The 12,172-nt window shown below is 48.4% G+C and overlaps 1 protein-coding gene across 1 annotated transcript in view; it reads right to left on the reverse strand.

The window, feature by feature from the left end:
* LOC145339294 (latent-transforming growth factor beta-binding protein 4-like) overlaps nt 1–9,463 on the reverse strand; it is a gene marked incomplete at its 3' end in the record, with an annotated part of 103,507 nt that extends 94,044 nt beyond the window's left edge. The window contains exon 1 of the mRNA XM_080183717.1: nt 9,148–9,463. Within this exon, the coding sequence (XP_080039843.1) occupies nt 9,148–9,373 (226 nt within the window). The remainder of the gene's footprint in view (nt 1–9,147) is intronic.
* Between the last annotated feature and the right edge of the window lie 2,709 nt (nt 9,464–12,172).

Consider the following 12,172-nt stretch of genomic DNA (forward strand, 5'->3'; position numbering starts at 1 on the left):
GCACCCTCCCTGCCCCGATTTCATTAACCTTAAACAATAATACAGGGGCTTGGTGCATTGCACCCACTGCTCCATGTAAGAGATGAATGGGTTTAGTTTCATAAGGAGAGGCTCAGACTGCTGACTGAGTTTGCTGCAGAAAGGCTTTGTCACAAGGTTTGCCCTCTGATTTCTGCAGCAGGAAGGCATTCTGAATGATCTCCAATAGCGTAGCTTGTAATGCCCACCCCCAGTAGAGCGATGAATGAACAGTTTATGAAGATAAGTAACTATGTACAGAGAGTGATGTGAAGACGATGGTACAATACGGCTCCAGATCCCCAACCACCAGATAAACACACGCTTATCTTCAGGATTCACGCACATAGACCCGATCGGCTAAACAGGTCCCCCTCGGAGCTTGCCCCTAAAAGGGCACGTCGCCACAATATTAACACTGATTCTGGGTAGCTGCACTCAGCACAATGTGTTAATACATTCAGGCATCCAGCGGGCCAGATGGCACAGGTGACTAGGGCAGGAAACTGCCAGAGTGAAGCAGCCTAGAGTGAACATCACCCTGTAAACACCCTTTAAACTTCAATGCTTAAAGTTTAATTTTTATTTATTAGTGTCACAAGTAGGCTTGCAATAACACTACAATGAAATTACTGTGAAAATCCCCCAGCTGCCACACTCCAGCGCCTGTTCGGGTACACTGAGGGAGAATACAGCACGGCCAATGCACCCTAACCAGCATCTTCCGGACTGTGGAAGGAAACCGGAGCACCCGGAGGAAACCCACGCAGACACGGGGAGAACTTGCAGACTCCACACAGACAGTGACCCAAGCCAGGAATTGAACCCGGATGCCTGGCACTGTGAGGCAGCTGCACTAAGAACTGTGCCACCATGTGCTTCCAGTGTCAATTCTCCAATACACAACAGCAAAGTCCTCAAGAGTCAGCGAACTGTTTGTTCATTATGACCTCCGACACTGTGAGGCAACACCCCCCCCCCCCACCGTCCCGCGCTCGGGGACAGCGCCCCCGTCCCGCGCTCGGGGATTTGTTTTTCTATTTAACAAGACACGGGCGTCACTGGCTGGGCCAGCATTTATTGTCCATCCCAAGTTGCCCTGGGAAAGGTGGTGATGAGCTGCTTCTCGAACTGCTGCTCTTAGGGAGGGAGATCCAAGATTTTGAGGCAATGACCATGAAGGAACAGTGATATATTTCCAAGTCAGGACGGTGAATGGCTCAGAGTGTAATCTCCGGCCGATGGTGTTCCCAGGTATCTGCTGCCCTTGTCCTTCCCGATAGTGGGATTGGGAGGTGCCACAAAGCCAAATCTGTGTCCCACATCAATATTTAAAATGATGTTTTAAACACATTGCGTTCTGGGTCATGAAAAGCTTCCATTGGTCCATAGATTTTGAAGAACTCAGGGAGCAATAACTCAGCCGTGTAATAACAGAGGCAGATTTCCCAGAGGGACCAGGAGCGGATGGAACAGGAGATGGAAATGTAGCTCAGGGAGTGATTTGACCTTACAAAATGATGGGATATATCCTTTAATATTTCAGCAGCAGGCTCTTAAGGTTCATTGCCTGACACTAACCTGACTGAGTTGAACACTAGCTATTTGTAACAAAAAGAACAACCTTGAAATGAAATACTTTATGTAGAAAATGTTAAAACAAACCAAGGAATGGTGCAGGAACCTCTTGCAAAGAAGCTAATTGATTAAATAAGCTTCCAGACATCAAATAGCCTGGATACACATTTCACAGTTCTTTCCGTCATCTACTTAAAATCACTTGCACGGTGCAGCTTTCGAGACAGACTTTTCCTTTGCTCCCTCCCACCCTAACCCAACCTTTGGGAAAGATTTTGTGACTCTGCATTGCATCAGCACAGTGGTTAGCACTGCTGCCTCACAGTACCAGGGACCTGGGTTCAATTCCAGCCTTGGGTCACTGTCTGTGTGGAGTTTGCACATTCTCCCTGTGTCCGTGTGGGTTTCCTCTGCGTGCTCCAGTTTCCTGACACAGTACAAAGATGTAGTGTCAGGGGGATTAGCAGAGTAAATGCAAGGATTGGGTCTGGGTGGGATTGTTGTTGGTGCAGACTTGATGGGCTGAATGGCCTCCTTCTGCAGTGTGGGGATTTTTTTCTATTACTCAGCAACAAGATTCAGGGTTGGCTCATTCCCAATCCCAGTCTGGGCTAAGTTAAATGGGAAGAAGTGTCAGAATGTGAGAGGGAAACAGCTGATTACTGTCTATGAATAAAGGGTTGACCAAAGACAGGACCAGCCTCAGTCACATGACCTAATGTATTCTGCCTCCAGTTCACAAATAAAAGATTAAGGTGCTCAAAGAGTCCCCATTTGGAGCAAAGGATGCCCCATAGAGAGCATTCTTTCTGGTTGTATCACAGCTTCGTCTGGGCTCCTGCTCTGCCCAAGACCTCAAGGAACTACAAAAAGGTTGTGAATGTAGCCCAATCCATCACACAAACCAGCCTCCCATCCATTGACTCTGTCTACACTTCCCGCTGCCTCAGAAAAGCAGCCAGCATAATCAAGGACCCCACGCACCCCGGACATTCTCTCTTCCACCTTCTTCCATCAGGGAAGAAGTTTGAGGTCATGTACCAATCGTCTCAAGTACAGTTTCTTCCCTGCTGCCGTCAGACTTTTGAACGGACCTACATCACATTAAGTTGATCTTTCTCCACACCCTAACTATGACTGTAACACTGCATTCTGCACTCTCTCCTTTCCTTCTCTATGAACAGTATGTTTTGTCTGTATAACGCACAAGAAACAATACTTTTCACTGCATATTAATACATGCGACAATAATAAATCAAATCCAGTAAAGACTGTGCTTCCAGAAGTGGAGAGAATTAGCAATGAATGGAACATAATCTGCAAAGGAGACCGATTTTTCTAGAAGGACAGTTCCATTGCCAGGCGCGTGAGATAAAATTTGTGATCAGCACAATGTCATGTATCTCTTCCTGTCTGTCACTCCTCCTTCCTATCTCTTTCTCCTGCTGGGTTCTGTCATTTCTGACCTGGTGTGAATCTTCTGGAACAACTACACATTCTCCTAGGGTCTTTTCCCTCTGCTTATTGGCACAGCAAGCTCGAGGGGCCAGATGGCCTACTCCTGCTCCTAGCTCTTATGTTTTTATGTTCTACTGAGTTTCTGACACCCAGCCAATGATTCAAAGGTGGTGAACACACGGTTGCAAGATGACTGCCTCTCCTTTCTGGAGCCAAACACTGGAGTTATGGCAGCATAGTGAGGGCAAAGCTATCTGAGCAAATCACTCCAATCCGCAGTGGCGACACAAGCCAACAACCTGGAGTTTCAGCAACTGTTCTGCTCTCACCAGCCTGACACAGATACCCAATCCTGGATCAATGAGCAGGCTTGAGACAGATACAATAACTCACCTCTCCCCCCAATCCCCATCCCACTCCACCCTACACCCAACTCACCTCTCCCCCCAATCCCCATCCCGCTCCACCCTACACCCAACTCACCTCTCCCCCCAATCCCCATCCCACTCCACCCTACACCCAACTCACCTCTCCCCCCAATCCCCATCCCACTCCACCCTACACCCAACTCACCTCTCCCCCCAATCCTCGTCCCACCCCACCCTACACCCAACTCACCTCTCCCCCCAATCCCCATCCCACTCCACCCTACACCCAACTCACCTCTCCCCCCAATCCCCATCCCACTCCACCCTACACCCAACTCACCTCTCCCCCCAATCCCCATCCCACCCCGCCCTACACCCAACTCACCTCTCCCCCCAATCCCCATCCCACTCCACCCTACACCCAACTCACCTCTCCCCCCAATCCCCGTCCCACCCCGCCCTACACCCAACTCACCTCTCCCCCCAATCCCCATCCCACTCCACCCTACACCCAACTCACCTCTCCCCCCAATCCCCATCCCACTCCACCCTACACCCAACTCACCTCTCCCCCCCATCCCCATCCCACCCCACCCTACACCCAACTCACCTCTCCCCCCAATCCCCGTCCCACTCCACCCTACACCCAACTCACCTCTCCCCCCAATCCCCGTCCCACCCCGCCCTACACCCAACTCACCTCTCCCCCCAATCCCCGTCCCACTCCACCCTACACCCAACTCACCTCTCCCCCCAATCCCCGTCCCACCCCGCCCTACACCCAACTCACCTCTCCCCCCAATCCCCGTCCCACTCCACCCTACACCCAACTCACCTCTCCCCCCAATCCTCGTCCCACCCAACCCTACACCCAACTCACCTCTCCCCCCAATCCCCATCCCACTCCACCCTACACCCAACTCACCTCTCCCCCCAATCCCCATCCCACTCCACCCTACACCCAACTCACCTCTCCCCCCAATCCCCGTCCCACCCCGCCCTACGCCCAACTCACCTCTCCCCCCAATCCCCATCCCACTCCACCCTACACCCAACTCACCTCTCCCCCCAATCCCCATCCCACCCCGCCCTACACCCAACTCACCTCTCCCCCCAATACAAGGCGGGAAAAGTAGGTGGAATTTTAATAACTGAAGGATATAAACTCCCACATTTCATTGACAGGGAGTGCGACATCATCAGGTTAGAGTCCAGCTTAAAGTGACTCACCTGAGGGAGGAGCAGTGCTCTGAAAGCTCGTGATTCCAAATCAACCTGTTGACTTTAATCGGGTGTTGTGAGGTTTCTTACTGAGCCCACCCCAGTCCAACACCGACAACTCCACCTCATCGAGTAGGACCTCAGCAGACTGCTGTAGGTTTGCTGAGCTGAGGGGGCGAGGGGAGGAGGGCTTGCTGAGCTGAGGGAGCGAGGGGAGGAGGGCTTGCTGAGTTGAGGGAGCGAGGGAGGGGGGTTTGCTGAGCTGAGGGAGCGAGGGGAGGGGGGTTTGCTGAGCTGAGGGAGTGAGGGGAGGAGGGCTTGCTGAGCTGAGGGAGCGAGGGGAGGAGGGCTTGCTGAGCTGAGGGAGCGAGGGGAGGAGGGCTTGCTGAGCTGAGGGAGCGAGGGGAGGAGGGCTTGCTGAGCTGAGGGAGCGAGGGGAGGAGGGCTTGCTGAGCTGAGGGAGCGAGGGGAGGAGGGCTTGCTGAGCTGAGGGAGCGAGGGGAGGAGGGCTTGCTGAGCTGAGGAGGGGAATGAGGTTCTTCTTTACTCTTTCTAACGTTCTCACTGTGCAAAAAATTTTTTTTCTCTACAGTAGAGGGAGGAGCTAGCAGCTTGGAGTGAGTGCTTGGGAAGTTGTTAAGGTCTGTTCATTTCCTAAGATTTAAAACATTACAAGAGAACTTGTGTAGAGCTAATAAAATAAAGTGAATGTAAATAATCAAACAAAATAATTAAAATGCATTAAGGATGGAGTTACAGGTATCAGGCATGCAGCATGTATGAGGTCCTGGATAACACTGTGACCTGGGGCAAACTCACCTGCACTAAGGGTATGTGTCTGGAGAAGCTTTGGTTCAGAGTGATTGAGCTGGAGGCTGAGCTGCAGACACTGCGACAAATCAGGGAGGGAGAAAGTTACCTCAACTTTGTACAAGGAGGTGGTCACACCCCTTACAATAGGATCTTCTGCTTTGGAAAGTGGTCGGTGGGGGGGGGGGGGGGGGGAAGGAGGGAGGGGGAAGGAGGGAGGGGGAAGGAGGGAGGGGGAAGGAGGGAGGGAAGTGTGTGACTACAGTCCTCACTCTTACAACTGAAGCTGAAAGAACTCAAACCTGTTAGACAATTACAGAGGTTCACATTCCTGCCCTCTGGGGAAAATTCCTTTAGATTGGAAAAGAGCAAATGTATCTCTTTTATTCAGAAAGCGAGGGTGACAGAAGGCAAGAAACAACAGGCCCATTAGCCTAATATCTGTTCATATTAGTAAGGTAAATATTAGTCAGAACGTTAAAGCAGGGTAGATGAAAAAATTCAAGGCAGAATTCGCATGTTTTGTGAAAGAAAAATCTTATTTAACCAACTTATTGGAGCTCTTTGAAGGAGTCACATGTGCTCTGGATAAAGGGGAACCAGTGGATATGCTGTACTTACATTTCCAGAAAGCTTTGATCAGGTGTCTTTTCCTGGTTGGTAGGATGGAATAAGTGGTGTGTCCCAGGGGTCAGTGCTGGGGCCTTAACTTTATACAATTTATATAAATGGTTTGTTCGAAGGGATTGAAAGCATGGTTGCTAAATTTAGAACATAGGGCCTCAACATTGAGGGTCGAAGGGCCTGTACAGCACAGTACAGGCCCTTCGACCCTCAATGTTGTGCTGAGCTATGTCTAAACCCATGACACAAAGCTAGATAGGAAATGGATTTGTGAAGAGGATGTTAGGAGGTTACAGAGGTTATATGAATGGGCAGTGATCTGGCAAATGGAGTATAATGTAGGCAAATGTGAAATGGTCCAAAAGGGCAGCAAAAATGAAAAGGAAACATTATTTGAATGTTGAGAGTCTGCAGAGCTCTGAAATGCAGAGGGATCTGAGTGACCTAGTGCATGCATCACAAAACAATTAGCTGCAGGGGAACAAGTAATAAGCAACACCAATAGAAAGTTATTGTTTGTTGCATGTGGAACCGAGTACAAGGGTAGAGTTATACTTCAGTTATACAGGGTACTGGTGAGATCACATCTGGCATATCGCATTGGTCTCCTTACTTAAGGAAATATGTATACACATTGGAAGCAGTTCAGAGAAGGTTTCCTGGATTAATACTTGGAATGGCTGAGTTGTCTTATGGAGAAACGTTTGAGAAGTTAGGCTTGTATCTGCTGGAGTTTAGGAGAGTAAAGGTGACTTGATTGAATATATAACATCCTGAGGGGTCTCGGCAGGCTTGATGGGGAGAGGATGTTTCCCTTGTGGAAAAATGTAGAACTAGAAGCCCCACCATAAGAGGTCGTTCATTTTCATAGAACCATAGAAACCCTACAGTGCAGAAAGAGGCCATTTGGCCCATCGAGTCTGCACTGACCACAATCCCACCCAAGCTCTACCCACATATCCCTACATTTAAGACAGAGACGGGGAGAAATGTTTTCTTCCGGAGGGTTGGGGCTCTTTGAGGGATTCTCTTCCTCAGAAAGCAGTGGAAGCACAATCTTTAAATGTTTTAGGGCTGAGCTAGAGAGATCTTTGATAAGCGAGTGGGTGAAAGGTTATTGGGGTCAGCAGGAATGCCGATCGAGAATAGAGTCAGACCAGCTGTGATCCTATTAAATGGTGGAGTGGGCTTGATGGGCAGAGTGGCCTACTCCTGCTCCTGATTCATATGTTTATATTTAAGATAAAACCCTGTCAATCAGCCATGCCTCTATCGATGCAGGTCAAAGGACATCAATTCAATTTGATTCTCCTTCTGGGGAATTGGGCAAGATTCCAGTCTGGGGGGGGGGGGGGGCAGAAATTGGGCGAGGTTCCAGTTTGGAGGGGGGGAATTGGGCGAGGTTCCAGTTTGGGGGGGGGGGGAAATTGGCCGAGATTCTAGCTGGGGGGGGCGGGGGGGGGGGGGAATTGGGCGAGATTCCAGTTTGGGGGGGGGAATTGGGGTGACATTCCAGTTTGGACCAGGAAATTCTGGGATTGAATACTGGGCTGGGATTTTCCAGTCTTTCTGTGATGGTTGTAGCGTGTTATTCACATCTCCGTTGACTTTGGCAGAAGCTGAAGATCCCACCATCGGGAACGCCAGAAAATCCCGTCCCTCTGTTCTAATCTTCCCGTGTCCACATTCCTGTCGGGAACTCTCAATGTAAACTCGGTCACACTGCAATTACTCCTCTTGTCACTGGGAAAAAAATGTCATCGTAGTGTTACACGTTCTCACATATTCCTTCCAACAGCCCCCTCCTCAGCTTGGGTCTGTTTTAGTGAGAGCTGTGGGAACTGAATCAAACCAATGTTTACAGTCATTGACAGCACTGCATTCTCCAGTCATGTCAGACAGAGGTTAGAGAGACTGAAGCTCACTTCTCCACACTGCTTTGCCAACATGCTGCGGAACACAAGTTCCAGGCAGAGAGAGTCTTTCTGACAATACTCATTGTATAAACAATTTCTCTCCCTACGGGCTAATCGCTCCAGTTTGCTGAACGATTGGCCAACTGTGCGTCAGAATCATTCTCGAGGGAAGAGGTTGGAGCCTGGTCAATCCTTCATTACTTTGTTTTTATGAAGTGAAAGCCCCGCACGCCTCTTAAAAGGGTATCACTGCGCCAAGTGTCCACCAGAATGACACTGTGCATCGTGCCACATTCACCTGTACTACACACACCTTACGTTGTAATATTAACCCGACACATGGCTGCATCAAAGCTGCAACCAGCCATCACACAGAGAAATATAAGCTCACTATGGGAACAGCACATCTACACGGAGTTTCGACAGGAGTTGCAGAAAAGAGTTAATACTTAATGGTTTCTTAATAGTCGATTGGGTGGAAAATACTTTGCATGAATCGTACTTCCTTCCCTCGCTCTCCACCCTAAAAGTAACACATCTTTTAAACCAAAAAGCGCAGAGACTATAATGTTAACAAGAGACCAAACAAATGTCCTGTCAAAGATTAGGCACAAAGTGCCTGGTACACACTGTGATCTGACATCAACACCATAAATAAGGGGTAACGGATCCTGGCTCTGATCCCAGGGAGTTTCTATCAAATATGGGCCATCAGAGAAAATAACATTTACTGTTTGGATCTCAACAGTCTGTAAAATGCGTGTTTATATCCATCACCCTGTTTTACTGAGCCTTTGTCTTGCAACACCAGCAGCGAGAAGATTCCCTCCAAACCCACTCAGAAAAACGGCCTTTCTGCAAGTCCTGCAGAAAGTTTTACATTCAGTTCAGCTTCGAAAGGAGTAGTCGGAGTTGAGGGGGGCAGAGAAAGGGACAGGATCTGGAATGGAACAAAAGAGAATACTCCTCAACACAAGCTACAATGGAAACTATTTTTTTCCTCTCATCTGTAAAATAAATCAAATTGTACAGTCCCATCTGCCCAGCCACATGGAGTAAATTATATCGAGAAGTCCATTGAGCTTAGGAAAGCTTCATAAAATTCCCTTTCCCCCCACCCCCCTCCTATCTCAAATAGGTTTTTAGTTACTCACACACTCGGAATCCAGTCTTGGCCGTATCGGAAGGGCTACTGTCACTGTAAACCGTTGTAATATTGCCTTTTTTACAACGATTCTCGCAATGCCCTGCCTCACATTTCAGCTTACAGACCGTAGGTGTGAAGAGAACCTTGATCTTTCCAACCTCCGCAATTTGAGCAAACACTGGTGACATAAACAGGGCGCAGCACCAAAGCACCCTGAGCAACTCGGAATCCATTGGGGGTCCCTGAAGGTTCAGCACCCTGAACAGTCCAAGGAGGAAACTGAAGCTCAAGCTAACGCAAAGAATATCTTAAAATCTCCACAGGGTTTGTGATCCTTTGTATGGGAGTTTAATTGAATGCAGCATATTGAGTATACACTGGGACAGAATCCAAACATGTACTTTATGAGGGGTAACAGACATCGCAAGCTGCAAGTTAACCCAGTAAAGGTCTATCCCTGACACACTGCGTGGCATCAAAACTCAACACAATTACCGACTGACAGACGGCAACCGTTTGTCAATTAAAATCAGGCTTTATTTTGAAAGTCAATCCTGTCTTGTGAGGTGAAAATCAGTCCAACTCCACTTGAAAGGTGCTGGTCCAGAGCCAAAACGCACAACACAGAACCATCAACACAGTGAGAGTGGTAGGGGAGGGAAAGGGGGGAGGGAGGAAGGAGGAAGGGAAAAGGGGGGGGGAGAGAGGAAGGGAAAAGGGGGGAGAGGGGAAGGGAAAAGGGGGGAGAGGGGAAGGGAAAAGGGGGGAGAGGGGAAGGGAAAAGGGGGGAGAGAGAGGAAGGGAAAAGGGGGGAGAGAGAGGAAGGGAAAAGGGGGGAGAGAGGAAGGGAAAAGGGGGGAGAGAGGAAGGGAAAAGGAGGGAGAGAGGAAGGGAAAAGGGGGGAGAGAGAGGAAGGGAAAAGGGGGGGGGAAGAGAGGAAGGGAAAGTGGGGGGAGAGAGGAAGGGAAAAGGGGGGGGGGAAGAGAGGAAGGGAAAAGGGGGGGGGAGAGAGGAAGGGAAAAGGGGGGAGAGAGGAAGGGAAAAGAGGGGAGAGAGGAAGGGAAAAGGGGGGGGGAGAGAGAGAGGGGGAGAGAGAGAGAGAGGAGAAGAGGAGGAGGATGGTGGAGTAAAGTGGGAAGAAAAGAATGGGGAAGAAAGTAGAGGACAGAGAAAGAGAGGAGAAAGGAGATTAGTGGAGTGGAAGTACAGAAGAGAGAGGAGGAGATAGGGGGAGATGTGGATCTGGGTAGGAGATGGAGACTGCATGCCCACCCAAGGTTTGTAAGATCCCCACCTGAGACCAACAGGGAATGCTGTTCTGCGAGCCCCGCCTGCCCCAATTCTGGGGAAGACGAGGCGGTAAAACTCCAGCAAGGACTTCTGATGGGGGGGAGTCACTCTGCGCAAACGCAATGTGAGATGTGTGGTACAAACCAATGTGTGATCAGCTTGGCTGTTTTAGCTTAATGATATTGAATTATTCCCTGACCAACTGATCTCCTATGGTGTTACTCACAGGCTATGGTCTGTTCAGTTTTATTAGAATGGGAACATCACACAGAACACACAGTGACACAATGTCTACTGTTCGATGTGATTCTGTATTTGAGCAGCAATTGCAGAATAATCCTGAGTGTGTTAGTAACTACACTAAGAGCGAGGAGGAGACAGCTATCGGAGCGAGGACCTAGGAGAGGATGAGAAGTTGGGCTAATTGTACAGATTTAGGATGCAAGGATAATCCAGAGCAAGTCTGCCAATGGTCCCACACCCAGAGGCCGTAAACCTTTCACTTGATCACAGAGTTGGCATTCAGACAAGCCTGGCTTGACAATATGAGAAGGAAGTTCATTATTCCTGCAGAGCACCAAATTAAAAATAAAACTCACTCATTCATCATCGTTCTAAGGTAAGGAACCCACGTCTCTGGTGTTTGGCCGAGTCCCTCGCTGCGGAGGCTTTAATCATTCTCCCATCTCGCTGAAATCAATTCAATTTCTGTTTTCTTTTGGCTGACAACAAATTACGGCAGCCATTGGCCACACAAATTATAAAAGCTTTAACAGTAAATCTATCAGGTGAAAATGCTTCCTCAGGATTGGATATAAAAGTTTCTACAGATAGCTAGAGAAAAAGATAAAGAAAAACTAATGTGGGTCTCTTACAACCAGAATTCGTAACGGGGAATAAGGAACTGGCCAAGGGATTAAATCTGTATTTTGTTTCAGTCTTCACAAAGGAAGACATGAATAATGGACTATAAGTTCCGAGAGAAATAAGTTTCAGTGAGGAGCTGAAGGAAATCAGCATTGGTAGAGAAATGGTTTTGGGGAAATTGATGGGATTGAAGGTGGATAAATCCCCAGGTCCTGATAATCTTCATCCCAGAGTACTGAAGGAACTGGCCCTGGAAATAATAGATCCATTGGTAGTTATTTTCCAAAATTCCTTAGACTCTGGAATAGTTCCTACAGATTGGAGGGTAGCAAACGTAAGCTCAATATTCAAAGAGGAAGGCAGAGAGAAAACAGGGAACGATAGACCAGTGAGTCTAACATCGATACTGGGAAAGTTGCTGGAGTCCATTATCAAGGATTTCATAACTCAGCATTTGGAAGGCAGTGGGATAATCAGACACAGTCAGCATGGATTTACAGAAAGGAAATCATACTTGCTAAATCTACTAGAATTTTTTGAGGATGTAACTAGTAGAGTTGACCAAGGAGAACCAGTGGACGTGGTTTATTCAGACTTTCAGAAGGCTTTCAACAAGATCTCACGGACTACTATGTAAAATTAAAGCACGTGGGATTGTAGGTAATGTTTTGAGATGGATAGAAAGCTGGTTAGCAGATAGGAAGCAAAGAGTTGGCATAAATGGGTCTTTTGCTGATTGGCAGTCAGTGACTAGTGGGGTTCCGCAGGGATCTGTGCTTGGACCCCAACTGTTTACATTATACATTAATGATTGTGAAGAGGGAACTGAATAGAACTAAGAACAAAGAAAATTACAGCAAAGGAACAGGCCCTTC

Source organism: Carcharhinus amblyrhynchos, unplaced genomic scaffold (genome assembly GCF_965287045.1).
Source record: "Carcharhinus amblyrhynchos unplaced genomic scaffold, sCarAmb.v2.hapA scaffold_385, whole genome shotgun sequence".
NCBI lineage: Eukaryota > Metazoa > Chordata > Chondrichthyes > Carcharhiniformes > Carcharhinidae > Carcharhinus > Carcharhinus amblyrhynchos.